This window comes from Dipteris shenzhenensis, chromosome 26 (assembly GCF_047967505.1).
Source record: "Dipteris shenzhenensis isolate YYH24624 ecotype China chromosome 26, Dip_SZ_1.0, whole genome shotgun sequence".
Lineage (NCBI taxonomy): Eukaryota > Viridiplantae > Streptophyta > Polypodiopsida > Gleicheniales > Dipteridaceae > Dipteris > Dipteris shenzhenensis.
In genome coordinates, this window is record NC_141621.1 from 47,590,823 (window position 1) to 47,617,613 (window position 26,791).

Sequence of the window (26,791 nt, forward strand, 5' to 3'; positions counted from 1 at the left end):
GATCCGGTGGAGAGTAGCCGAGGGTCTGGGTCGAGGAACCACTCTGAATCTGATCCCTGCACCAAAAGACCTACAACCCTGATAGGCTGAAAAGAAAACTCAAGCAAGATGTCCTCTGTGGACCTGAGCAATCTGCCACCATCCTACACACTAAAAACTAAAGCATCCTCATGTGCATCTCGAAAGGCCAAAACCTGAAGAGGAACACTGCCTCTCGTAAAAGTACCTGCCCAAGTGGAGCAAGTGAGTGGCATATCATCTATGTCTACCCAATCCGCTAGAAGGGCTGCCTCAATCTGCAAGATCCTCCCTGCACTCCCTTTGAGATGTCCTGTCAACTGAGATTTGGTCTCCTCTGGAAGCCTGCGGAAAGCTTTCCAAGACCCCAAAGATGATGCGGGTCCCCTCTCCCACCTGGACCACTGCATGTAGAGTGAGGCACCAAGTGGTCTACCATGATCATCCAATATACTGTCATTCCACATGATCGGTTGCCTATCAATCTCTTCATGAGAGGAAGGAGAAATCCTCCGAAGAGTGCTCCTGAAACTGGTCCATGCTTTTAAATTGGCAAACATGAGAGGGGACAAAGGTGATCTAAGGTGTGCCGTGGTAAAGATCCACCTAATACTTCTCATCCAGTCTCCTCCTGAAGAAGGTGTGCACCTCTGTATGCTGCTAATAAGAAATGCCTTCCACGGTTCCTGCCCTAGCATAAGTCCCCGCACCACCATCTTGCAGAGTAAAGCTCTGCACTGTAAATCTGGATCAATAATATTGAGACCCCTTCTTGTGTAGGGAGGATGAGGGTCTCCCAAGCCACTCTGGCTAAGGCATTTGCTGTGCCATCAAGCCCACTCCAAAGAAAATTTATAATCGGTCTCCTAAGCTGAGTGATGCAGTCCCTAGAACAGCACCAGCATGAACAAACAAACCAGGCCGTGGCCAAGAGGCCCTGGTTGACCACCACAACTCTAGAGGCAAGATCCAGCTTTGGAAGAAATATCCAAGCCGACCTGGCAGCCCGAATACCTGACAGGCACACCCCTCTGAACCCAAGTGAATCCTATGTCAAGCCCCCAACCTGGAGTGTCCTCATCACTGATCCAATGCTATCCTGAAAGAAGTGAGCGTCTGTGGAGTGGCATCCAAGTAAACTGTTGTATCATCTGTCAACTCACTGTCAAGTAGCTCCTCTTCCCTTTTGATGGGAAGTCTCAACCCAAAGATGTCAGCTTGAGATCTAACATAGATACTCATAGCTTCGGCCATGAACAAAAAAAGAAAAGGAGCAAGGAGGCATCCCTAACGGACTGATCTGGAAATCTGAAATCTCTCACCCCTTACCCCACCAATAAGTACTTGGCTGTGGGCTGATCTGTACAAAGAGAAAACACCTCTGATCCAAGCATCAATAAAGCGAAAACGTAGAAGGGTGCCCTCCAAAAAACCCCAATCTACTCTGTCATAAGCTTTCTCAAAATCCAAGAGTAGAATGGCTAACTTGGGCACTTGCCCTTGTGAAGGGCTGAAAGTGCAGTCCTGAACTCTGTGTTGGTGAAAGGTGCATCAAGCAAAACATGCATATCCGGTTTCACCAACAAAGGGATGCTCTGCCAAATAACCTGTCTAGCATCCTCTCTATCCCATGTGTTAGGATTAGCAATAAGAAGGGCGGCATAAAAATCTGAAGCTATGCGCATGACATCATCTGGATCTGTCTGTAAAACCCCATGTGAGTCAATAAGCTGGGATATACTCTCTCTACTATGTCTAGGTCATAAAGAAAGGAGAATGCGTAAAGGTGCTTAATAATCTAGTGATCTCTTTCCAAATGATCCTGGCCTATATATAGTCATACAAACAGTACTGAATAGACAGTTAAATAGAAAGGCAATGAACAAATGTGGAATCTACCCCAAACATGAGTGCCGTTGGTTCACTGCAATCCATCTCTGAATAGAAAGTCAAAAGAAAAGAGTGATTTTTCTATTCCTAAGAGATTTTTGGAGTCTCTTCCAAAATGACTTCTGCAAATCCAAAGATACCTAAAAATCCTCCCAATGAGAAGCTGTGGTGAGCCTCCATCCTCTGAGGCTAAGATGAAACTTCCTACCATTAATAGCATGTGTCGAAAGCAGGAGAGACTCCCCGGGATCCCATCGCAAATATTTTATGGGGACACATCCATAGAGACAAGTCCATCAACCCAGGGGAATGTGATATGGATTGGGGTCTAGTTACCATCCTAAAGCCATGAAGAATTACTCCACATGATCTATGAACCTAACAGGCTGAAATGGACAATACACAAGTATATTTCCTGCATGAACCCAAGGGGATGTGATCTTGATTGGGGTCTAGATACCATCCTGAAGCCATGAAGCCATGCTCCACATGCCTACGACCCTGACAAGCTGAAATGGAAAATGCAGAAGTATATTTTCTGTACATCTCAACAACCTGCTCCCAGAATGGACATCAAAGACCAAGGCATCCATGTCTGATCCTCGAAATCCTATCACTTGAAGTGGAATCCCTGATATTGTAAACGTCCCTAACCAAGTAGACTGAGAAAGAGGCCTGTCACGCGGAAGAACCCAATCCAAGGGTATGGTTGCATCAATCTACTCGATTCTCGCTGCACTCCATCTAAGGTGACTTATTGCCTAGAATCTGTGATTAACTGGAAGTCTTTTGAAGATCTTTCAAGAACCCACCGAGGAGGTAGGACCTCGCTCCCATCTAGACCACTACATACAATGAGAAGTACCAAGTGGTCTGCCGTGATCATCAAGTATGCTATCATCCCACATGACAAGCTATCTATCTATCTCTTCCTGAGAGGTGAGGGAAACTCTTCGAAGAGTATTCATGAAGCTAGCCCAAGCTTTCAGAATAGCAACCATAAGAGGAGAGGAGGGAGCCCTGAGATGGGCTCAAGTGAAGATCCATCTGGTTACTATCCATCCATAAGGAAGGAGAATAGGACTCTATACTTCGAATGAAAAAATATTCCCATGATTCTTATCCTTAAAAAAGTCCTCTAACCTTACATAATAATGCTCTACTCTGTAAGTCTGGGTCTATTACATTGAGGTCTCCTTCCTTCATGAGAAGAATCAAATTCTCCCAAGCCACCTGGCTCCAATGTTTGCCGATCCATCTAGACCACTCCAAAGAAAATTCTGATAGGTCTTTTTAGCTGAGTTATGCAATCCCTGGAATGGCACCAACAAGAGCTTACAATTCATGCCGTGGCTAGTTGGACCTCATTCAAGCAAGGTCAAGTTTGGTTGAGCTCCAAATAAGGATCTTCCTCCTAATACTCTCCAACACTGGGACAACTTGCTGTGCAGAAGACTTACCCACACTGACTTGGCAGCCCAAGTACCTCTCAGATACACCCCTCTGAATCCAAGTGAAACCAAAATCATCCTCTCAAGCTAGGGTGTCCTCATCACTCTGATCCAAAAATGTTCCCATTGATGTGTGCACCTACTGCACAAAACAAATCCAACTCTACCTTGAAAGATTGGGGTTCTCTGTAGTGACATCCAAAAAAAAAGTATGATCAGCTAGCTCACTATCCAAGAGTTCATCACCCCGTCAAAGGGGAAGTCTCAGCCCAAATTTCCGGCATTCAAACCGAGCACTTGCAAAAAGCCCATTTAATCTTATAGAAAGCACTGCCCATTGCAACATTATTCATAGTGACAGAGTCAGATTCCAGCATAGGGACATCCATGTCCCACAATATACAAAATCTATTAGAGTTCCCATTTTGTTGGGGTGGACATACCACCTTGCCAAATGATGCTGCAATTGTTGGCAAGAGTTTCTCTAAGCATTGGTGGAAATCCACACCCTGAACCCATACCAAGCAATGATGCCTAATCAAAGAAGGATAGTCTCTTGGAGACAAGGCAAAACATGGACCATTTGCTGGCCATAATAAAGCAAAGAATGATCCAGTAGCATTTGCTTATGTTGCTCATTTGTCATAATAACTTCGAAGAAGCACTTGGCTCCATAATGCACATTCTGCACGCATCCCCCTAGAGTCCTTATCAAGCAATTTTCCACATCTGCTGCAATAGGCATGCGACCTAGGAAAAAGATAATGACAACATTCTTGGCATATTCCCTAACTGGATCCACAATTTCATCAACCTCAACCATGATGCCCTCACTATAGCGTAGGATCTTTCTAGTCCTAGTATTTTTAAAGCCCTCACACATCACTTAAACCAAGTGTGCCTCATGCGAAGTAAACTCAATAGGTTGTCTCTCTTGGTGGAGGACCTAGGGTGACTCCCATACACTACAAATAGGGGGAACCTACATGGACCCTCACAATAGATGCCTCTCTTTGAGTCTAAGGGGGTTCTACAGTCGGATCCTCATATCATGAGATTGCTTCAGAATTTTATGCATCCCTTCTTACTGCAGACCCAGACACTCCCACTTGAGACGATGCCAAGATATGGCTTTGGCTATTTATTCCAAAGTTGGTGACACAAGTTATGAGGGCTTTACTTTATGCACCTTTCACCTATCTGGAATGCAAGACTGCTCTTTTTGCCCTTCGCAAGGGCAAATGTTATGGTTCAAATGGCTAGCCCCACTTTCTTTATTGCTTTTGGGATATCCTTGGTGACAATAGCAACTCATCTCCATAGAGCATATGGGACTCTTGTGCTATGCCCAATTCACTCATTGAGGGTATCTTAGCCCGAAAGGAGGGGTGGCAGGAATGTGATAAGAACTTGGCAAAGACAATCAGCTTGTGGCCGCAGCAGATCTGATTCATGTTACATGAAAGTAGAATGGCTAAATATGGGAAATTATATTGCCAAACATGCTCTTGCTATGCACAGTACTAGTCTGTAAATCGAGAAGGATTATGTGGAATATGAAGCCAAAGTGAGTCTAAAATGAGTGTTCTAGGTGGTCTAGGTGTAGTTTTATAGTCTAGTGAGTCCTAGACATGCCATGTGTCGTATTGGGAGATATCCCATAGACATTGTGACTTTCTAGAGTCTAGTGGCACACTATATAGTGTTGTACTTGTCTATTGTCTATTACATCAGTCAACATCAAGCTTTATATCATGCGAGTATTTTAATTATCATTGCCTAGCACTTGTTCTTTCATTTTCCTTTCCATTTTGCCTTTCATTATGCTTTCCATATTTCTATTCCGTTCCTAGCTAGCTACTAGGTCTCTTCATATGGTATCAGAGCTAGCTTTCCTCAAGGAACGAAGGGGTGTTGAAGCCCATCTCAGACCTATTGAGAGGCTAGCTCCTCCACTCCCTCTCCTCATGAGTTTCTCTCCACCTTAGCTCTCTTCTCCTCTCCTTCCTTGAGTACTCCCTCTTCCACCCAAGCCTCACCATCGAAGACCCCATCAGCATCGAGTTTGTCTTCACCAAAGAGCACGCCCTTAACCTTAAGCCTCAGCAAGGAAGATCCGCGTGGAGCTGCAGCAATCGCCATCAAAGCGCATAGGCGCGCACACTGAAGCGGTTGCGTCTTGAGGACTCCCGCACATCGTCATCTATACGCACCACAGCCCGTTCCTTCTCTGCCATGTGACAGGGCCGCATGCCCCTAGCCCGAAGCCACCCGCAATCTGCTCAGCTCTCCTCCTGCTACCAACGCAGCTCCTACTTCCTGACGACCAAAATCCAGCAAGCTTCCATCACTATAGAACCGGCCGAGCTCGCTCCAACAACCATGCAGGAAGCAAAAGGCTCTGTTCATCTACTGGCTTGCCACCTCCATCGCCAATGCTGATGCCCACGTCGCCTTCTCCAACCTTGATGTGAGCTCTTGACATTACATTGCGGTGACTCCTTCACGTGACTACTCCAGCATTGGTGAAAACTTCGCCAGCTAGATGTGAGTTTTGTGATACTACTCCGACACACTCCACTACAATGATTTTTATGATTAGTGCATTACCTCGAGCTTGATGTAGACCACTCTACATCAACAAGTGACTTCTTCAACATTGCTTATTCGATCGGTGTCTGAGGTACTTCGCATTGATTGGAGAGATATCCCATAGACATTGTGACTTTCTAGAGTCTAGTGGCACACTATATAGTATTGTACTTGTCTATTGTCTATTACATCAGTCAACATCAAGCTTTATATCATGTGAGTATTTTGGTTATCATTGCCTAGCACTTGTTCTTTCATTTTCCTTTCCATTTTTCCTTTCATTATGCTTTCCATATTTCCATTCCGTTCCTAGCTAGCTACTAGGTCTCTTCAGATTGCGGTTGCTTAGAGGGTACCTTGCAACATTTCGGTTTTTCAGACGCCTAGATCAAAGAAGTCTCCTCCTTATACAAATCAGCCCACAACCAAATGGTTATTCGAGAGTCTAGAGAAAAAAGAAAGAAACTTATTAAGCCTTCAAAAGGCTGAAGGACCTATGAGACTAAAAAACAATACAATGACCGAAATAGGTAAAGCCTCTAAGTGGGCATCGTGCCTAAGACAAATACAAACACAAAAACACTAGTACAAAGTATCCAAGTCAATAGAGAGGATGGGAACAGTGGTGATATCACCTTGGTAGTCCTCTGTATGCCGTCTATGAAACTAAGTCTACCAGGTGGCTGCGAATGGAGAAGAGGGTCACGACAGAGAGAGGCTCTGGTCATGGTAGGTGTTGTGGCCTGATGTATCCCATGATAGAGCGTTGATATTGGTAAGCTTGCATGGTGGGCATTGTGGCGACATGTATCCCATGATACAACACAAATGTCAATGAGCTTGCATTGTCCACTATGATCTCCTAGCCGTGACTCTCCGATGGACAAGTGTGCCCTTGGTTTGACGAACGCAGAGGCAAGATCCCCAAGCCTAATTTGTGCCTTGACACACTAACGGGTCTATCGTGCCTCTCGCTTGGGCATCGATTATGCCCTCTTCCTGTGGATTTCTGTTTCGTGCTATCTAACTGAAATTCGATGATCACGCTCTAGGTGGAGTCTGGATGAGCACCTAGTTCTCGTCAGTATGCCTTCAGCAATTGGTCTCTATATCATACGGCCTTATGAAGAAAGGCTTCCAAAGTTTCAGATTTCTAGATTAATCTATCAGGGATGCTTGCTTGCTACTTTTATGTACTTATGATTGATTGAAGCCATGAGCATCTTTCGGACATCTCAGGCAAAAAATAGACTGCCTCTCAAACAAGATGAGGAGCTCCTAGATAATGAGCTTGTAGATGACAATGCTGGTTTTTTGGCTGCCACTTCTAGACTCTTGCCTCCTTCAAGAAAGCCTTGGACTTAATTTGTATTGCAATAGCCGTGCATATTAATTGGAATAAATCCAATTGCTTATGCATCACTGAGGTTAAATGGGTTCAAAGAGGTGTTTCGATCAAGTAATTTTGGGCTGTCGGGTTGGTATGGGCCTCTCTCCTTCATCTAGCAGTTTGCTCTTGCTCTGGAGAGCATTGGGAGGAAACTAATATTTTGGGTTTGGCCAAACTTAACCTTGCCTCTAAAGTGGAGGTTCTCAACCAGGTACTGCCAACCACATCTTGGTTGGTTTGCTCTTGTTGGTGCCACTCTAGGGATTGCATCACTCAACTCAAAAGACCGATCAAGAATTTTTTATGGAGTGAAGTTAATGGTTCAAAAGATACCATAGCCAGAGTGGCTCGAGAGATACTAGTTCTCCCCATGCAAAAAGATGGTCTTCTATAGGTGATCCAAATCTACAGTGTAGGGCTTTGCTCTACAAGCTAGTGGTCAAGGGACTTATGCCACGACAAGAGCCTTGGAAAGATTTCTTCATTCAATGTATTGGGTCCTATATCACTAATTCAAGTGGTGATTGGACCAACAACACTAGGTGGATTTTTACTTCTGCACACCTAAGGACGTCTTCCTCCTTCCTTATGGTTGCCATCCTAAAAGCTTAGGGCATCTTCAAGAATGCTCTTCAGAAGATCCCTCCCTCCTTGAGAGTGAAGAGGTTTCTCTTTTCCTCTAAGGATTATAAAGGTTTGAGTTGGCACTTTCAGTCTTAGCCCCAATTCTTTTTTGGACTCTCTTATTGAATGGGACTCTCGCCCTCCACATTTTCTTCATACTATGCATGATGAACCCTTGCCTTGAGCATCTTGCTCTCGGGGCTTTTTTATACTTAATAGAAGTCATTCTCACAAAAAAAATCAATAACCTAAAAGGCTGCCCTACCAGATTGGTGGCAATATATCTAAATTACTCGCAAAGAGTGTACTAGGCCACTCAAGTCATGTTTCTAAGGCACCAACTAGCTGTATTCAAGACCTCTTTTTGACAAAGAATTAGGTCCAACCAATGATCATACATATGGTCACAAATGATGAAGATGTTTAGGGAGTCCCCCAAGGTTAAGTCCTTAAAGAGAAATTCTATGCTCACCTTGAAAGACTTCTTCTATACTCAATTTAAGTACTTCCTTTAATTTCTCTCTCTCTTAAAGAAATTTCTTGACCTTTGATTGGACCACCATGTACAAGGGTTTGAGCTCTACAGCTCCTTTAATAGGCAAATGTTTTGCTTGTGCAATGATTCAAATAGCTTACATTTTGCAATAGAAATAGATTTGTCTTTTACATTTCCAAGAGTATACAAATGTATATCCTTAATCATGAAACATGTATAAGAATTTGATGTGTAAAGCAATCAGCACCTGTTGCTGCAACAAGAGCATTTCCAGCTCCAACAAATAAGATGGTGCACGTGAAGATGTTGTTCATATAGCATAGATATAAAAACACCTGCCGAATCAAAAAGGGAAAGACAATTGTTGGGATTTACTTTCTTTAAGGAGCAAAGCAAGAGTCCAAATTAAGGTAGACTTCTCTTCTTATAACAGAAAATGCTTCATTTATTGCAAAAATGTATAGACCTTAAATGTAATTCAAAACTTTGATTAAACAAATCTAAATATATGAAATAAGAATCCATGGTGGATGAACACACAACTAAGCATACGTAAACAAAAAAAGAAAAGTGTCGCTTTTGTTACGTGGATTACCTTACATCCACATCTTAGAATCTTTACAAGACCATATCACCTAACAATAGATGTGCTGTAAACTATGCTCAAGAGACCATGCATTTGGAAGTTAATACACTATGCTTAGGAGAACTATCCAAATCAGTTGAGCTTTACGCAAGTCTGCACATTCTTCCTGATATATGGGAAGAATGCCCCTTGAAGATGTCGATGAAGTCCATGGGAACAACTCGCGGAGCGATCACCGCATGACTCTCAACGTGTTGAAGTGAGAGTCACGCAAGGTACCATGAACAATCGGAAAGTTGATCAATGCGAAGTAACTCAGGCACCGATCAAATAAGAAATGTCAGGGGAGGCTCAAATTTGAGCACTTATGCCCAAATGGGGCAAAATTCCCAAGTGAATGGGCAGAATAGTGATAAATTTACATGAATTTGGAAATGCCCAAATAATTTACATGCTGGGGGCTTCAATAGAGCTGAAGAGATACAGAAATCAGAAAAGCCCTAAATCTGCACAATTAGGGTTTAGCATAAAATTAGGGTTCTGAAAATTTTAAGGCTTTTCAAAATTTCTGGCAGCAAAGTGTTACTTCAAGAGTTAGGAACCCTGAGGTCAGAAAATCCCTAGATTTTTCTCAAAAATAGGGCAAAAAATCAGGAAAGGCGAATTTTAGGGTTTTTGTAGATTTCGGGCTCTTGCAGATCAGTGGTGCATTCCAAACTGAATCCCCTTGCTAGGCAGCTGGTAGAAGCTTTCGGATGGGTGGCAGTGCAGCTGGATTTGATGCAAAAGCAAGGCGGCGGCGTCGTGCGAGAAAGCAGGTCATGCAGTAGCAAATGGTGCAGATTTCGAGGGCAGGAGAAGCATCAGTCCCGAGGGCTGGTACATGGACAGCAGGTGCAGTGCGGGCATGAGGCAGCGTGGGCAGGAGATAGCAGGTAGGAGGAGAGGAGCGAGGCAACGGGTAGAGAAGGAGCAACGCGAGGAGAAGCAGCGCGTCATGAATCAGCAGCTCATAGGGAGAAGATATCCAGCATCATTGGCAACAATTTCGGTAGGCACATCAGCTTTGTCTCCATCGATCAGTTGTTGGCGATCAACTTCTTCATTCTCCGTGGGAAGCTCCAATGGCAGTGAATAAGTCATCTTCAAGTCTCCATCTTCAATGTCGGTGAAACCAAGTGTTGGTGGAGAGCTCAAATCTTCATCTCTAATGCCATCATCTTCACTCGGAGAAACTCGGGTGGAGGGAAGGGGAGCTCAATCATGGAGGAGAGAGTAGCCTTCCATTTGCAGGCCTTCCTCATCCTCTAGAATGAGCTATGGAGAAAGGGAAAGGCTAGGAACGGAGGCTCTGATACCACATGAAGGGACATGTGGAGAGGGGAGCATCACTCTAACACTAGGAAGGGAATGGAAAGGTGGAAAGCATAATGAAAATGGAAAGAAAGTACAGGTGCAAGGCAATGATAACCAAAATACTCGCATGTAGATAAAGCTTGATGTCGATTGATATGACAAGACTAGACAAGTACAATGCCTTTATAGAATAGGCCCACACACTCTAGGTGTCATATGTATATGGGATAAGTCCCATAGTGACATGTGGCACACTAGGATATAAAGTAGTCTAATACTACTCTAGAACTCAATAAAACACACTAGAAACACTCACTTTGACTTCATGTTCTAACAGAGACCTATGCAACGGCAGTCGAGATGATGGTGAGAGCTTGACGTACTTGTTGGAACATGCAGGACTAGACGAGGAAGAAGCTGTCATCTTGGATTGGATGGGGGCCCTGGGATCCTTAGCCATCAACATGGTGGAGTTATGTCAACAAGAGGATCCTGAAGCCCATCTTGGTACTTCACGGACGGTGCAAGAGGTAAGCCAGGAAGCGTTGCACCTGGTTTGGCTGATCTAGTGTATGAACGGATGGTCTTTGTAATAATCCCCACATGTATCAATGGATGGTGGACTACAAGTACCTGACAAGGTGGAAATAAGGTCAACACGGTGACCGACGGACAGAACCGTAGCTTGGCAATGGAGACACAAGACATGGATACCTCATACCACAACGAGGACCATGGGGCAACAATAGAGAAAGAGGAATCTGATGAGACTAGTACTACAGAGGAAAACAATGATCTAGTTGAGCACCTTGATAGTTCTACAAGAGACATTGGTGGATCTACAGAGGCCGCCAACCCAGGGGATCCCTATGATTCCGAAGAAGGGGATGACTACATGCTGACTAATGTTACACGAAGGCGGGTGGTGCCGAAAAGGACTCCTAGAAGGACAATTGACTCCATTGTGCATACTAATGAGCCTAGGAGGGGGGGCCAGGAGACTGGACAACTTGGAGGAACCGCTCACATTCGCACTGGAGTCTGGAACTTTAGGAGTGATGGGCAAGCTCACAGCACACGTGGAGAAGAAGATGTCACGAACGTTGCTCCACTCAACTTGTACCTATCTGATGCTGACCTTCCCTTGACATAAGATGTTCCTAGAACTACATACGAGGTGAAAGGATTACCTTACCGAGGAATGCTCAAGCAAGCACAAAGAGGCAAAAAGAAGATGGCCCCGAGTGCTACCTCCACATCTTAACCACTTCAAGAGGACACCCAGCCGTCCTTTCCGAGGTCTTGGATGGAAGAAGTAGCGGGGAATTTTCCTTTCGATGATACTCTTGCACACCAGGCAGTGGGAGCAGGGGAACTGAAAAAGTCCACTTCAACAAGCATACCTCAGGTTGACCATGCCCGGGACTAGAGGTACCTCAACATTGGGACCGAGCACCAACCACGACATCTCAAGGTAGCTAGTTGGGTATGGGAGCATGATTATCTTCTTGCTGCTTTGTCTGACGTTTGAAATTTTCAAGAGTATGTCGATGTCTCCGCACCTGGTCATATAAAGATTTAAAAGGAGTCCCTACTGAGTTCATAGAACATCGCATCGATTTGCATCAAGGAGTAGACCAAGTGATTAGAGAACCCTATCGCATGAATCTTAACTATGGTAAGATGACATTCAAAAAATGGAGCAAGCGGGGTTGATCTACCCTGTTGACTACTCTGATTGGATCAGTGGAATTATAGTGATTGCGGGACAGCTGTACAAGCTAGGGATTGACCACATCTTGAGGCGGTGCATGCTCCCTCACGAAACACAAGCAATCCTTGAAGAGGCTCGCTCAAGAATGGGGGGTGGTCATATGGCACCAGAAGCCACTACTAGAAAGATAATGCATGCGGAGTTGTGGTGGCCAAAGTTGTTCCAAGACTACTATGCTCATGTGCATCACTATCAAAGAGGAGGACCCGACGGGAGTACCTTCCCCTTCAACCATCAAGCCCTGTACCACCCTTCTATTTATGGGAATTGGATTTTGTTGGACCCATCTCTCCTGCCACTCGAAGAGGGAACAAGTATGCCCTGGTTGCTACAGACTATGGCAACAATTGGGTGGAGACTAAGTCGTGGCCTCATTCTTGTATGATCAAATCATCTCTAGGTTTGGATGTCCTGTGGAATTGATGAGTGACAAAGGTACCCAGTTTCTCAATGATGTCATTGCTGACCTCATCACCCAACTGCAAATCGTTCACAAGACATCTAGTTCATACTACCCTCAAGCCAATGGCTTGGCTGAGAGCTCCAATCCGACCATGTCTCATATTGTGGCTCGTTTATGTCTTCATTCCTTGGCGGATTGGGATATTCTACTACCGGCCGCTCTTTTTGCTTATAGGACAGCATACAAGGCCAGCACTGGATACTCACCATTTCAACTAGTTTACAACCTAGAGGCAGTTATGCCCTATGAGTTTCACATGAAGACTACTAGGGTCATGGCAGAGATGGATTCAAACTTGGAGGCATGCACACTTAAGCGATTATGGGATCTTAAAGCCTTGGGCAAACATTGTCGTGAAGCAATCCTTGCTCAAGAAGTATGGCAGAAGAGGCAGAAAGCATGGCATGACAGGAACCTTAGAAAGAGGGAGTTCCAAGTTAGTGACTTTGTCTTGTTATATAAAGTTCCTGAAGCATAAGCCCAACTTTGTCAATGGCTGGACAGGGCCTTTCTTTATCACAAGGATAATTCCCCGTGGAGGGGTTTACTTGGCCACCTTGGAGGGCAAAAAGCTACCAGCACCCATGAATGGCTCACACGTAAAGAAGTATCCTCCTCATTGAGACTTTCTCTATGGATGATGATTGCCGTTTCTTTTATTTGGATTTTATTTATTTAAAAAAAAAAGGTGTATCTTTTTCTATATCCCTACCAAGGTTGTACTCTTTTGGTAGGCTTTTTCCTTTTCTAGCTAAGATGGAATAACAAGGGCTATCGACAAGTGGTTGGGTCTAACCATTTCTCTTAAAGTCCAAGTGTGGGATTTGCAACACCTCTCCTTACCCCTATTCACCCATGTTCACCCCTTTGTCACCCCATGTTCACACCTAGTTCACCCCTATGTCATCCCATGTTCACCCCTCTATCACCCCATGTTCACACCCATGTCCCTTGTTCACCCCTCTGTCACCCCATTTTCACACCCATGTCACGACTTGTTCACCCCTAGGTCACCCCTTGTTCACACCTAGGTCACCCCTTGTTCACCCAACTGTTCACCCCATGTTCAGCCCTATGTCACCCCGTGTTTACCCCTCTGTCACCCCATGTTCACACCCAGGTCAATCCTTGTTCACCCCATGTTCACCCCTTGTTCACCCCTTGTTCACACCTAGGTCACCCCATGTTCACACCTTGTCACCCCTTGTTCACACCTAGGTCACTCCTTGTTCACCCTTGTTCACCTCACCACCCCCCTCTTGGTTCGCGTGCTTTCTCGCAGCCTCTTCTTCCACCAAATCACCTCTATCAGGTCCGAAAGGTCTCCCTCTTGCTTCGTCAACTCACCCCCTCTTGCTTTAACTTGAAGAGACATGGCATGGAGGAACGGAATGGAAAATGGAAAGGCAAATAACTAAATGGAAAGCATAACTAAAATGAAAGAAAAAAAATGAAAGGATGCAATAATTAATAAAACTTACATGACCAAGAAAGCTCCAAGTGAGTTGATTAATTTGACATGAGAAAGTACAATGCCTTTATAGGATAGGCACACACACACTCTTAAGTGTCAAATGTATATGGGATAAGTCCCATAGTGACACGTGGCACTCTAGGATCTATAGTCTAGTACTACTCTAGTACTCAATAAAAACATACTAAAAAACACTCTTTGACTCTGGTTTCAACATCCCCCCTCAGAGCGAAGTGTGTGAGACCCAACACGCAAAGAGAGTAGACCCATCTTCCTTCCACTGCAATACTTCAAAGAGTAGACCGATCCCCCTTTCACCGCAATACTCCATTGAGTTTGCAACCGACAAGGGTGGAACACCTACTTCAATGAGCTTGCGACCGCGGTAAGTATAGACCATCACTTGTCACCCCCTTATTTTGACAAGGGTAGGAGACAAACATAAGCCAAAGTAATAGAAATCAAATACAACCATTTTTTGGGAAACTAAGGTCCTCTGCCTTGAGAAGTCCCTCTAAATTGATGTATGGATTTTATGCGTCAATAAGGGTCCTCTGCCCTGATTGACTCATGTCACACATACTTAGAATGCAAAATCTTTGTCATCCACAACATAGGCCGAGAGGGCTTGATCTTCAGGAAGCTCGTCTGGTGGTTCATTAGCTGCAAGATTAGTATGATGTTGCTCTTGTTCTCGATCCTTCGTTTTGAAGCAGTGTGCTTCAAGATGCCCTTTGCGCTTACAATACCTGCATGTGATGTTCTTGCTGGCTCTCCATTTGTTGTCGGAGATAAGGGCCTCGTCAGTGCCTGAATAATGAGGAGTTGAATTCTTGTTGCAGCGATCCTTTTCAAGGAGGAGAGCTGCCATATCATCAAATGTGGTAGTAACCAACCTAAGTACTTTAAGAGTGTTCTCAAAGCGAGAGACTCCTTCCATACTTTTTATAAATATTGCCATCTTATCCTCGTCATCAAGAGGACATTTTAAACTTGCCAATTGTTGTACAAGAGATTGCAATTTAGATAAATGATCATGAAACTCATCATGATCCTTCATTTCCAACTTGTAAAATTGCAACTTTAGAAAAACTTTGGAGTTTGTAATTTTGTTACCAAATAGAGTCTCCAAACTCTTCCAAATGTCCTTTGCGGTCGATTTGATGTCCACATGATGAATCAAGGAGTCCGCCAAGGAAAGCCCAATGAGAGAAATGGCCCGAGTGTTCCGTTTCTTCCATTCCTTGTGTTCGATTTCATCAGCATCTTCGTCATCGATTACTTCCCATACACCTTCCTTCATGAGAAGGAGCTTCATCTTGGTTTGCCAGGTGGAAAAACCTTCCCCGTTAAATTTGTCCATGATCACCAAGTTGGAGGAGATGGAAACCATGATGCTCTAAGTACAAGAGAAAGATAGAGTTCTCCGAGTAGAGTCACTGTGCAGGAGCATTCAGCATATAATAATGTCCTTTTGCAAGGCTAAACCACGTTCTCATAATACATGAAGCTGTATAGTAGCAGCCCATAGTTACAGATAGAAAATTCGCGCAGGAGTGAAATTCGTCACTTTCTTGCAAAGGCCATAACTTTTCACCAAGATGTCAAAACGAAGTGATGTAAATATGAAAAATGTAGTTCGCAAGATGCTCTACAACTTTGCTTCAGATTGCAAGTTGAAATTCCATTCCTCTCGCAAGATATGGACGTTGCTCAGAAAACGGATGCTTTCAGGGCAGAAGCAGCGGTAGCTAGGCGGCCATCAGGGCATTTGGTGCGGGCTACTTGCGGAGAACTGAGCTGCAAATGCCGGCCAGCAAGTTGATGAAGATCGTGAAGGTCATCTCCTTCTCCTTCTCCAAGTCAAGGCAGCCAATGTCGGTGGAGAGAATCAAGGTCTCGGGCGACAGGAGCAGCTCCATGTCTTCATCTTCAAGTTTCCAATGCCAATGGTGAGGCTCGGGTAGAGGAGGAGCACAGCTCAAGTCTCAAGTGGAAGAGAGAACCTTCCAAGGAGGAGGAGGGAGAGTATCCTTTCTGTCCTTACTCACCTCAACCTCTTGGAGGTGGCTTTGATACCACGTGAAGAGACATAGCATGGAGGAACAGAATGGAAAATGGAAAGGCAAAGAACTAAATGGAAAGCATAACTAAAATGAAAGAAAAAGAAATGAAAGGATGCAATAACCAATAGAACTTACATGCCCAAGAGAGCTCCAAGTGAGTTGATTGATTTGAAATGAGAAAGTACAATGCCTTTATAGGATAGGCACACACACACACACTCTAAGTGTCAGATGTATATGGGATAAGTCCCATAGTGACATGTGGCACTCTAGGATATAAAATAGTATAGTACTACTCTAGTACTCAATAAAAACACACTCTTTGACTCTGGTTTCAAGATTCCTCACTCGTGGCAGCATTCTCTTCCAACGACCCATCTCCTAGCAGTCTCTTCCTACAACGAATCAACTCTCCTCCCTCCCGGCAGTCCTCCTCTTGGTTCGAGCCACCCCTGGCAGCCTCTGCTTCCAATGACTCACCTCTCTCTGCTCCCGGCAGTCCTCCACTTGCTTTGACTCTCTTCTGCAAGCCACTTCTTCTACTGAATCATCTTTCTCAACTTCCAAAGGCTCCCAACTTGGTTCAATTCATCCCGTCCTTTCCCCACTTTGTGTGCCTCATCCCCTCCTTCCCACCACCTCTGGCACTTCCTTCTCCTAAGAAACAATACTTTCCATTTCTTTTTCTAGCAAGGATCATCGTTTCGCCCCTTTTTATACCACCATGACGTCACAGGCAGCCTCTATAGTGCAGACACCGGTTACTGAGTCTACAACAGTGGCCACTTCACCAGTGATGGCTTCAGCAACTCAAGGACTCACAAAGCAGAAGGTGGAGCATACTCATCCTGGCCCGAAGGTCACTATCATCTCGGATGGAGAGCCACCACGATCTGGACAACATGAGGTCTTTCCGCACTCTCAGAGCTCCAATCACTCTTCTTCAGACCATGGGGGCTCAGATTACAATCCCTCTGCTCACAAACCTCACTCAAAGGGGTTGGGTGGGCCAACAAAAGCTCAGAGCCCTTACCGTCGCCGTAGGCAGCTGATCCGGAATTAGCTTCATCCAGGTGTCACTGGAGGTGCTATTGATATCCTTTTTATCCAGGAACACAAGTTGGATGCCAGTGATTGCTCTAAGTCTGACAAACTGCTTTCAGGACGTACCTTCTGGTCGCCTACCATGGGCACAAGGGGAGGTACTTGCATTTCGGTCTCTACTTCTACTCTCCCCTTGGTTGCTGGTCATGGTATTATCTTCCCCTCTAGAGCTCAATGGATCATTATTTTGATTGGAGGACGTAAGATTGGTCTTCTCAATCTTTATGCTCCCAACAACAGAGGGGAGCGGGTCTCCTTTTGGAAAAAGTTAATCTCTTGGCCCCCATTGCAGATTCTTGGATCATTGGTGGCAATTTCAACATGGTTGAGTTGCCATCAGACAAAAAGGGAGGTAGACAGGGTGGAGTTCATTCTTTGCAGAGGGCAGCCTGGGATGCCTTTCTCTTTCAGTACAGTGGTAGGGACACTTGGTTTGATGATGCCTTTCATGTTATGCCATAGTCACTCTTGTACTCTTGGTCGAATAAGAGAATACACATGTCCATCCATGCACATGTTGACAGACTTTATGTAGACGATTGGGCACTTGACAGAGGCGGATCTGAATGCGTTTCTATTGGGGTTTCCACCTCAGATCATTTTCCAGTGGTATTGCAGATTCTTGAGCCTCATCGGAGAGGACGCTCTGCCAGTGTCAGGATTCCGGATGCTTTTTATGTAGAGGAGAGCCTCACGAAGGATATTTTACAGATTTGGGTTTCTCACATACAGGGTGGAGTTGTCCACCCATCTCAGGCAGCTGCAGCCATATCCGGAATTAGTGACTATTATCATACAGTCGCTAATTCCAAGAGATGTGAGATTGGTATACGCCAACACTTAGCGTCCCTTCAAAGGGAAGAGCAGAAGAGGCCAACAGATGCTTGGATTCAGGAACGCCTTGCTGCAGCAAGGGCTCATATGCAGACATTGTTAAATCAGAGAGCAGAGTATGCCTTTCATGCACGGGAATCCTTTTGGATTTAGATGGGTGGCAGGGTCAACAAACACTTTTTCTCTACTCATGGGCCCAGACATAGTAGAGATAGTGTCTCGCAGCTTGTTGACTCAGACAAGGTATTACAGTCAGATCCGAATGCCCTCGTGCATGTGGCTTCGGAATTTTTTGCATCCCTTCTTACTGCAGATCCGGCACACAGGCCATAGATGATGGCAGAGATGTTATTTGGCAGTGTATCCCTGTATTGGTGAAGGATGAGATGTATGTCTCTCTTGATGCACCTTTCACCAATGCAGAATTCAAGACTGCATTACTTGCCCTTCACAAGGGCAAGTGCCCAGGTTCGGATGGACTTACCCCTTCCTTTTTTATTACTTTTTGGGAGCAGATTGGTGATCACATTACATCAGCCCTGCAGGGCGTGTGGGACTTTGGTGAGATGCCTCACTCACTTACAGATGGTCTCATTCATCTCATCCCAAAGGGGGGTAATAGGAATCTAGTGTCACAATCGAGACCCATCACTCTATTGGGCACTTTTTACAAGATTATGGCAAAAGCGATCAGTCTGCGGCTACAGGTTTTTCTTCCAGATTTGATTCATACGCAGACAGGGTTTATGCATGGTAGAGTATTTTCGATAATATTTTCTCATTTTGGGAGGCCTCAGAATGGGCCATGCAGAGCCGCCAAAGGTTGGTCATTCTACTCTTGGACTTTGAGAAAGCTTACGACAGAGTAGACTGAGATTTTTTAGAGGGTACTCTATCTCGCTTTGGTTTTTCAGATGCATGGATTAAAGGAGTATCCTCTCTCCACAGATCAGCCCATAGCCAGATGCTTATTGGGGGGGTAAGAGGGGACAGGTTTTAGATCTCTAGATCAGTCCGCCAGGGTTGTCCTCTTGCCCCTTTTTTTTTTCTGTTTGTGGCGGAAGCTATGAGTATCTACCTTAGATGTCAAGCTGATATTTATGGGCTGAGGCTTCCTCTCCGCCGGGAAGAAGACCTCCTGGATAGTGAGTTGGCAGATGACACGGCTGTCTTTTTGGATGCCTCCCCCAAGACACTCACTTCCTTCCGGACAGCCTTGGATTTATTTTGCACGGCTGCAGGTGCGCACATTAATTGGCATAAATCCATGGTTTTTGGATTTGCGATGATGACACCCCGGATTGGGGTAATGATATTGGCTTCACTTGGGTACAGAGGGGTGTCTCCGTCAGATATTTGGGCTGCCAGGTTGGAGTGGGCATCTCTCCTTCACAACAGTTTGCTCCGGTGTTGGAGAGCATCAGAAGAAAGCTCCTTTTCTGGAGCTCAGCCAAACTTGACTTGGCATCCAGAGTGGTGGTGGTTAACAAGGTTCTTCTAGCCACAGCATGGTTTGTATGCTCTTGTTGGTGCCACTCTAGGGATTGTATCACTCAGCTTAAGAGGCCTGTACGAAACTTTTTATGGAGTGGTCTAGATGGCACAACTGATGTTACAACCAGGGTGGCTTGGGAGACCTTGATTCTTCCTACAAGAGATGGGGGTTTGAATATCATCAACCCGAATCTACAGTGCAGAACTTTACTCTACAAGGTCGTTGTGAGAGGACTTATGCCAGGGCAAGAGCCTTGGAAGGATTTCTTTATCAGATGCATACAGTCTCGCACGCCCACTTCAGGAGAGGATTCGACACACAGTACCAGATGGGTTTTCACCACAGCCCACCTCAGATCTCCTTCTTTCCCTCTTATGATTGCTATCCTGAAAGCATGGGCCAGCTTCAGGAGTACTCTTCGCAGGATTCCCCCATCCACCCGTGAAGAGATTGAAAGGCAGCCTATCATGTGGAACGACCGTATTTTGGATGAGCATGGCAGACCACTTGGAGCTTCTCTTTACATGCAGTGGCCCAGAATGAAAAGCAAAATGGAAAGGAAAATGAAAGAACAAGTGCTAGGCAATAATAACCAAAATACTCACATGATATAAAGATTGATGTTGACTGATATAAGAGACAATAGACAAGTACAACCCTATATAGTGTGACACTAGACTCTAGAAAGCCATAGTGTATATGGGATAACTCCCAATATGACACGTGGCATGTTTAGGACTCACTAGACTATAAAACACACCTAGAACACTCATTTTAGACTCACTTTGGCTTCATATTCCAACAATATATACTTTGCCTCCTCTTTGGAGAATTATTCACCCATGATGTATAGATCGAGGAGCAAAGCGAGAATCACAAACGGCTTCTATATGCCCTAAAGTGCAAGAGGTCTCCTGTTTGTGTGGAAGAGGAGGACCTAGACCAACTCTTTACAATTCCCTTGCAAGAAACCCTCGCTTGCAACAAGAAAGCATCTAGGGCTGCGAGCTATTACCTCAACATCCATACACTCGCTCTAGTGGGAACTTTGCAGACACAGGAGGATGAAGGTATGCGGACAGCCTTCGAAGAATATGGTGAGATCCTAGACATGACTGACCGCATGACATTTCGGGATAGGTATACATGGGCCAAAAGATCGCTTCACATGGCTCAAGGCATTATGAATGACAACTTCATCCAGATGGGTGCTTCCCTCTTCAATACTGGAGGCCATATTTGCAAGTTGTTGTCCTAGAAGTAGCATCTCCAATTGGAAAATGAAAAACTTATTGCAAATCAGCGTAGAGAATGGGATACAACCTTACAGGCAAAAGAAGCTCACTAGGATACAACCTTGCAGGCTAGGGAGGCTTACTGGAAAGCTCAGCAAGATGAGCTTGAGCAGCGTCTTCGGGTAAAGGAGGCAGAGTGGGTAGCCAGCAAAAAGGCGATGAAGGACCTTCACTCAGCTCATCGGGATGAGATTCAGAGGGAGCTCACAGCTCTACAAGACAGCTAGATGGAGGACAAAAACAAACATGTGGCAGTGTTACAGAGTCACATATCTACTATGGAACAAAATCAAAAGCAGTGTCTCGAGGAGAAGGACACTCTCTAGCTTTCACATTCCAGGTCGCAAGGGGATATTCATGGGCTACAAACTGAAATTTCTGCCCTCAAATCTAAGAACGATCATTATAGTCTAGCTACCATCGCTACAAGTCAAAGTATGAAAACCTATGCACCCTTATGAACACGATCGAGGAGAAGGAGAAGATCAACCCCGGGACCTCCACACACCCACTGCCCCCGCCTGACTTTCATTCAGCAAGCAGTGGCTCTTGAATCTCTCACTTTTGCATTTCTTTCTTTTTGGCTCCATGCATTCTCGATCTAGCAGTTTTGATGTACTTTCTTTAATTCTACTTTGCTCTACATAGACCCTGATGTGTGGTATGTAGATGATGGGGTACTCTAGACATGTCATGCTATGAGCCAGTTTTGTTTCAGCTTTGGAGATGTAAGGCCATGAACCTTTTTTTGTTTCAGTTTTGGAGATGTAAGGCAATGAGCCATTTTTAGTTCGGTTTTGGGATGTAAGGCTAAAAGCCATTTCTATTTGAACAATCTGTACTTGTAATTTTATACCACAAAACCTCGGTCATTTACCGAGACAGTGAATGATAGTGGCAGGGGACTATTATTTACTGGTCCGACCTCATTCACAAAGAGTCACACCATGGTCACACCTTGTTCACACCTGGGTCATACCTGGGTCACACCTTGTTCACATCTTGGTCACTGGAGCGACCTGTCAAGGATGGGTAGACCTTGATCACACTATCAATACAAGACTAGAGTGGTACATGACTTCGACATGACTAGAGGAGTACAGGACTGGGCATGTCAAGCCTGGACTGCCGACCTTGGTCAAAGCTGATTTGCCCTTGGTCATCCGCCCTTGGTCAGAGTACTTCCACCCTTGGTTAGAGTGAAGTATTGGCGCACTGGACTGTAGTAGTTAAGAGAGCACAAGTGGTGCACATGTTAGTGCACATGGGAAGTAGTCCAGCAGTTAAGGAGCACAAGTGGTGCACCACCAACTAGTGTCAGGTGCACATGGAATAGACAGGAGTACACATGGAGTACTTTACTCACTGACTCGAAGGAGGTTCGGGAGTTGCAGAAGCCATCAAGGGACGAAGCGGTGGAATGCTAAGGAGACAGGAAGACAACCAATAGGACACACGGAAGGGAATTTCCAGCGAGGAGGAGCCAATGAGGGAAAGGTGAAGAGAGGCAAAGGAGGGAGGATGGGGGCATTCCAGCAAAAGGCGCTCTCTGACTGGAGCATAGGGCGTGAGTGGGAGATAGAGGCTAGAGTCAAGAGCTTGCCTAGTGTGTATTTTCTCCTAGTGTATCAGTCGTCTGGTGTAACTCTCATTAGTGCATGATTCATTCCTTCTAATGAACTATGATTCTTCCCATCTCTGCTCGCTCCTCTAACACCTCTTCCTATTGTGTTCTCCTACCCTCCTCTCCCTTCACCTGGTATAATGGACCCTATTGTATCGTTGACACCATCGCCAACATTCGTCCCACGCACCATCCGTGACACCGTTGGTACGTCTTACTTGCTCCCCCCCCCCCCCCCCCGGGCTCAGACATGCAGTGTGAGGTCCAAAGGTAAGGCCACAAGCATCCAGTTCCTAGGTTGTAATCTGGAAAGGGTAGCATCCATGGATGCATCCGAAGAAGGTGGTGGATCTCTCAAAATCCACATCTTTTTGTGACTGCAGTAACTTGTCTCTACAAGTTCTCGTGGCCGATGAAAGCATGCAAGGTTTTGAATGAATGGGTCACCTTTCGTCACAATCAATGGTGGAAAGCCAATTCAAATAGTTGAAGAACCGTCCGTCATTTGGAGAGGGTTGAAGGGGAGACTGAGGCTAGAGAGGAAGAGGCATAGGGAAGGTTAAAGGAGAGGAGCTGAGACGGACAAGAGGGGCTGAGAGGAGAAGGAGAGGTTGGCTGAGGGGCTGGGCTACAATGACCCTAACTCTAGGAAACCCATCCAATATGATCACCTCTGCCCTTGAAGAGAGAAAAACAGGAGGGATATCCGATCCGATCACCTCTACCATTGAAGAGGGCACAACAGAAGAATCTGATCAACTCTACCATTGAAGAGGGCAACTAAGGAGGGGGGGAATCTCAGTGACCAAAGGAAGCTCCAATTGTGGCAAGAAGCCTATCGTATACCCTGGGCAAACCTAGCAATTTGATGAAAAGAGAGATCATCTACCTCTCATCCTCAACTAGGTCAAATCCAAGAGAGAAGGGATTGAGGAAAATCTTTCTGGAACCAAGCACTAAAGGGTTAGCATTGAGCACTGTGCTTGCAACTCCAGCGGTATCAAATGCCACCTGAAAGAAACCTCATCCCAACAGTCGAATATCAATGAGGTACTAGGTGAGGTCCGAAGGCCCATGCCACAAGCCTATGATCTGGAAGGGTGGGACCCATGGAAGCATGCGAAGAGTGTGGTGGCTCCACATCCTTTGCAACTGCAGCAACTCACCTTTTGAGAAAATACATTTTCTGGCAGTGGCCGCCGGTAAAGTGCACGAGGATTGACTGGATGGTCGTCAATCAGGGGTGGAAGGCCGATTCAAACCGATGAAAGACCCGTCCATCATTGGAGAGGGTTGAGGGGGAGGGGTGGAGCTGGAATTTCTAAGGGAAAGGAAGGGGAGGGAGATGAAGGAGATAGGGGCTGAATGGCAGAGGTAGAGGATGTTAGGGGCTAGGAGAGAGGGGCTGAATTGCTGAGAGGGAAGAGGCAGAGAAGGGGAGAGGGAGGGGCTGTTGAGGAGAAGGGATTTCTGAGGATTTGGGGCTGTTGAAGGCACAAAATGAAAGGCACAAGCCTTGTGGAAAAAGTCGAGTCCTTGGAGCTGAACTTACAGCTTTCCCTGACCAAGAAATATGAGCAAATACCAGGCGAAACGTTGAATCTGAAAAGGAGCTGAAGCAATTGGATCTGAAAGGCTCGACTTTGAGAGCAGTCCTTGACTTCAAATCTGGAACAAAAGGTGTGGAAACAAACCACGAAGTCACATGTTGAAGGGCAGCCAGAAATCACGATTTTTGGCCTGGGAACTTGAGTGCTTGCTGTCACGCTTTTCCAGGGAGCAAGTCCTGTTGAAAATTGCCTTCTGGAGCAGCAGGCTCTTGGGTAGATTTGTGAAATGAAACTGAGACGATGCTGAAGCAGAAAGCCGAAAACAGAAGCGATTTCTGGAGTAGAAATGCGAAATGAACTCCCGCATTTTTGGAGTAGTAATCTGCCTTGACTTCTGGCCCTGGATAACAGCAGCTCTTTTCAGCTTGCGATTTGAAGCAGGAGATGGGGGAGAGGAAGGGAGGGAGGTGAGGGGGATGAGGGGCTGGGAGAAGGCTGAGGGGAGGGAACTAGGGGAGTAGGAGAGGGAGCACAATGGGGAGCTGCACAAAGAGAATCGGAAGACAGAAATGGTAAAATATGCCCATTAAGAAATTACTTATATATGAAACTACACTCTAACAAACATGATACTGAAAATACAAACAAGGTGGCCGAGTTAAAGTCTTACAAAATTAGCAGCATCTCCCCATCGGCGGCGTACCAGTTCCACTACAGTATGTGCTTTAGGAGCCCTGCGCTTGACTTCCATAGCTACTATGCCAAATAATAATATTTGCACTGCCGCTCCAACGGTATACCTGTTGCCAAAGTTTTCTGACTTCATGATACATGTTGTATCATCTTCTTGCAAGAAAAATTCAGTTACTGTAACTTCTGTATGTTAAGCAAAATAATAAGATATCTAAGCATGAGTATGAATTTCATTGACCGCAAAGATCGAAGCCATGACTTTCAACCATTCATACAAATACTCCATTTAAATATTCACAGGAGAACCTTTTGTGATCAAATTTCCTTACCAAAAGGAACCGCTGATACCATATTGAAAGGCCTCATTAGATGACTGTAGTAAATCTGAGACCCTGCATAAATACACATTGTATTACATACACTAATCATATGTTGAAACATCAAAGGAGATCCACACAAGGGCAAACCTATTATCTTTTCCGAAAATTCACTTCTCCTAGCATCAACATAAAAAAATAACAAATACAAACCTATTATCTTTTCCAAAAATTCACTTCTCCTAGCATCAACAGGAAAAAATAACGAATACAGCTGCATTGTTGAGACAAGAAAGTCCAACAAAGATGGTCTTGAAATGATAATCATTATAGCTGGAATATCGGGCCAGCCAACATGTTATGCGTGGCTGCCTTCAAAATGAAAAGGATCTCACAAGAAAGCAATGACATTAGAACCACACAAAAGAAAATTACACCATTTAGCAGCAGATAAAATGGACACAGAATTGCCTAAAAACATAAATAACTCATCATACAAAGATGTTCATTAAGGATACAGATCCAGAGTCTTTGGAGACAGTTGGAGTTGCTCAGTTAGAGGGGTTCAGGACATTGCAACCATTAACAAGGGAGATAAGGATGGGGCTTAGAGAGATGAGGAGCATGGAGACACAGATGGTTGCATGAGTTGAGAGTTACACAAATGTGATACGATGGGTCAGCTTCCACCAATGGTGGGCCTTTCTTTCTGTGATGGTAGGCAACATTGGGACGGCTACATGGCTATCCATAACCTCATGAGAGCTGCTGGACTCCAACAGAGGTAGAGAGGTGATCCCGAGGTTTGTAATCTCTCTCCATTGTTTTGATGATTTGAGCAGATTGCTTTGGGCTGTTCTGTCCTGTTGTTCTCAGATAGGAGAATGGAGGGTGAAGAGCTTCCAGATACTCAAACATGGAGGAGGCTTGATTGCAGAGGCATTCAGCTGCTACGTGAGGGTTCTGATGGTTAGTGATGAGATGTCCAAAAAAAAAACAAAGTAGGTAACACAAGAAGCTATCAGGGAGGCCATTCCAGGGAGGTTTAGTTAAGCATGTAGCGTCAGAGCCCAGGGAATGACTGGGAGTGGAGAACGCAGTGGTGATCTTGAATAACTCATGGTTCAATCGTGAAACAGTCTCATCAGGAACTTGGTTCTGGAAACAACTAGATTTAGTTTTATGGTTCCTTGATCCATGTGAGCAACCACAAGGTTTTCTTTACAGAGGATTTGTGGATAGAATTCACAGTCCATGTCAAATGGTGGACGGGTTCAAATAGACTGGTGTCCTGCTGTTTCTTGCTTATAGGAAGATAGCTGGATAGTCATCTATCATCTGGAGGATGGCTTGGCCATCAATGGAGTACAAATCTTAGTGACTCATTGGATGGACACATGTCACATGGATGGTACCTGGGCTCTTACAAATCCCGGTGTGTCCATGACTTGGGTTAGTAATGCCAAAACCAATAGCAGCTGCAATTCTAACTAGCTAAAGATTGTGGTGCCAGCCAGTTAGATGGTTTAGGACAGGTTTCATGCTTGAATTGGCCACCCAGTGGCTCTTCAAGAGGCTTTAGCTTCTAATCAACATTCTTCAAGACTACATATTCTTTGCACAACATCATCGGTCATAGCTAGAGTATGACTACTATAGGAGTTACTCCCATGTCTGCAAGTCCTCCTCCCACTATTTC

The 26,791-nt window shown here is 45.1% G+C and overlaps 1 protein-coding gene across 4 annotated transcripts in view; it reads right to left on the bottom strand.

Moving 5' to 3' along the window:
• LOC147885185 (urea-proton symporter DUR3-like) overlaps positions 1–26,791 on the bottom strand; it is a 186,109-nt gene that overhangs the window by 131,174 nt on the left and 28,144 nt on the right. For all 4 annotated transcript variants that reach the window (XM_087397420.1, XM_087397418.1, XM_087397421.1 and 1 more), the window contains 3 exons: positions 25,105–25,167; positions 24,753–24,882; positions 8,709–8,796 (listed from right to left, as the gene is read on the bottom strand). In XM_087397420.1, the coding sequence (XP_087253546.1) occupies positions 8,709–8,796; positions 24,753–24,882; positions 25,105–25,167 (281 nt within the window). The remainder of the gene's footprint in view (positions 1–8,708; positions 8,797–24,752; positions 24,883–25,104; positions 25,168–26,791) is intronic.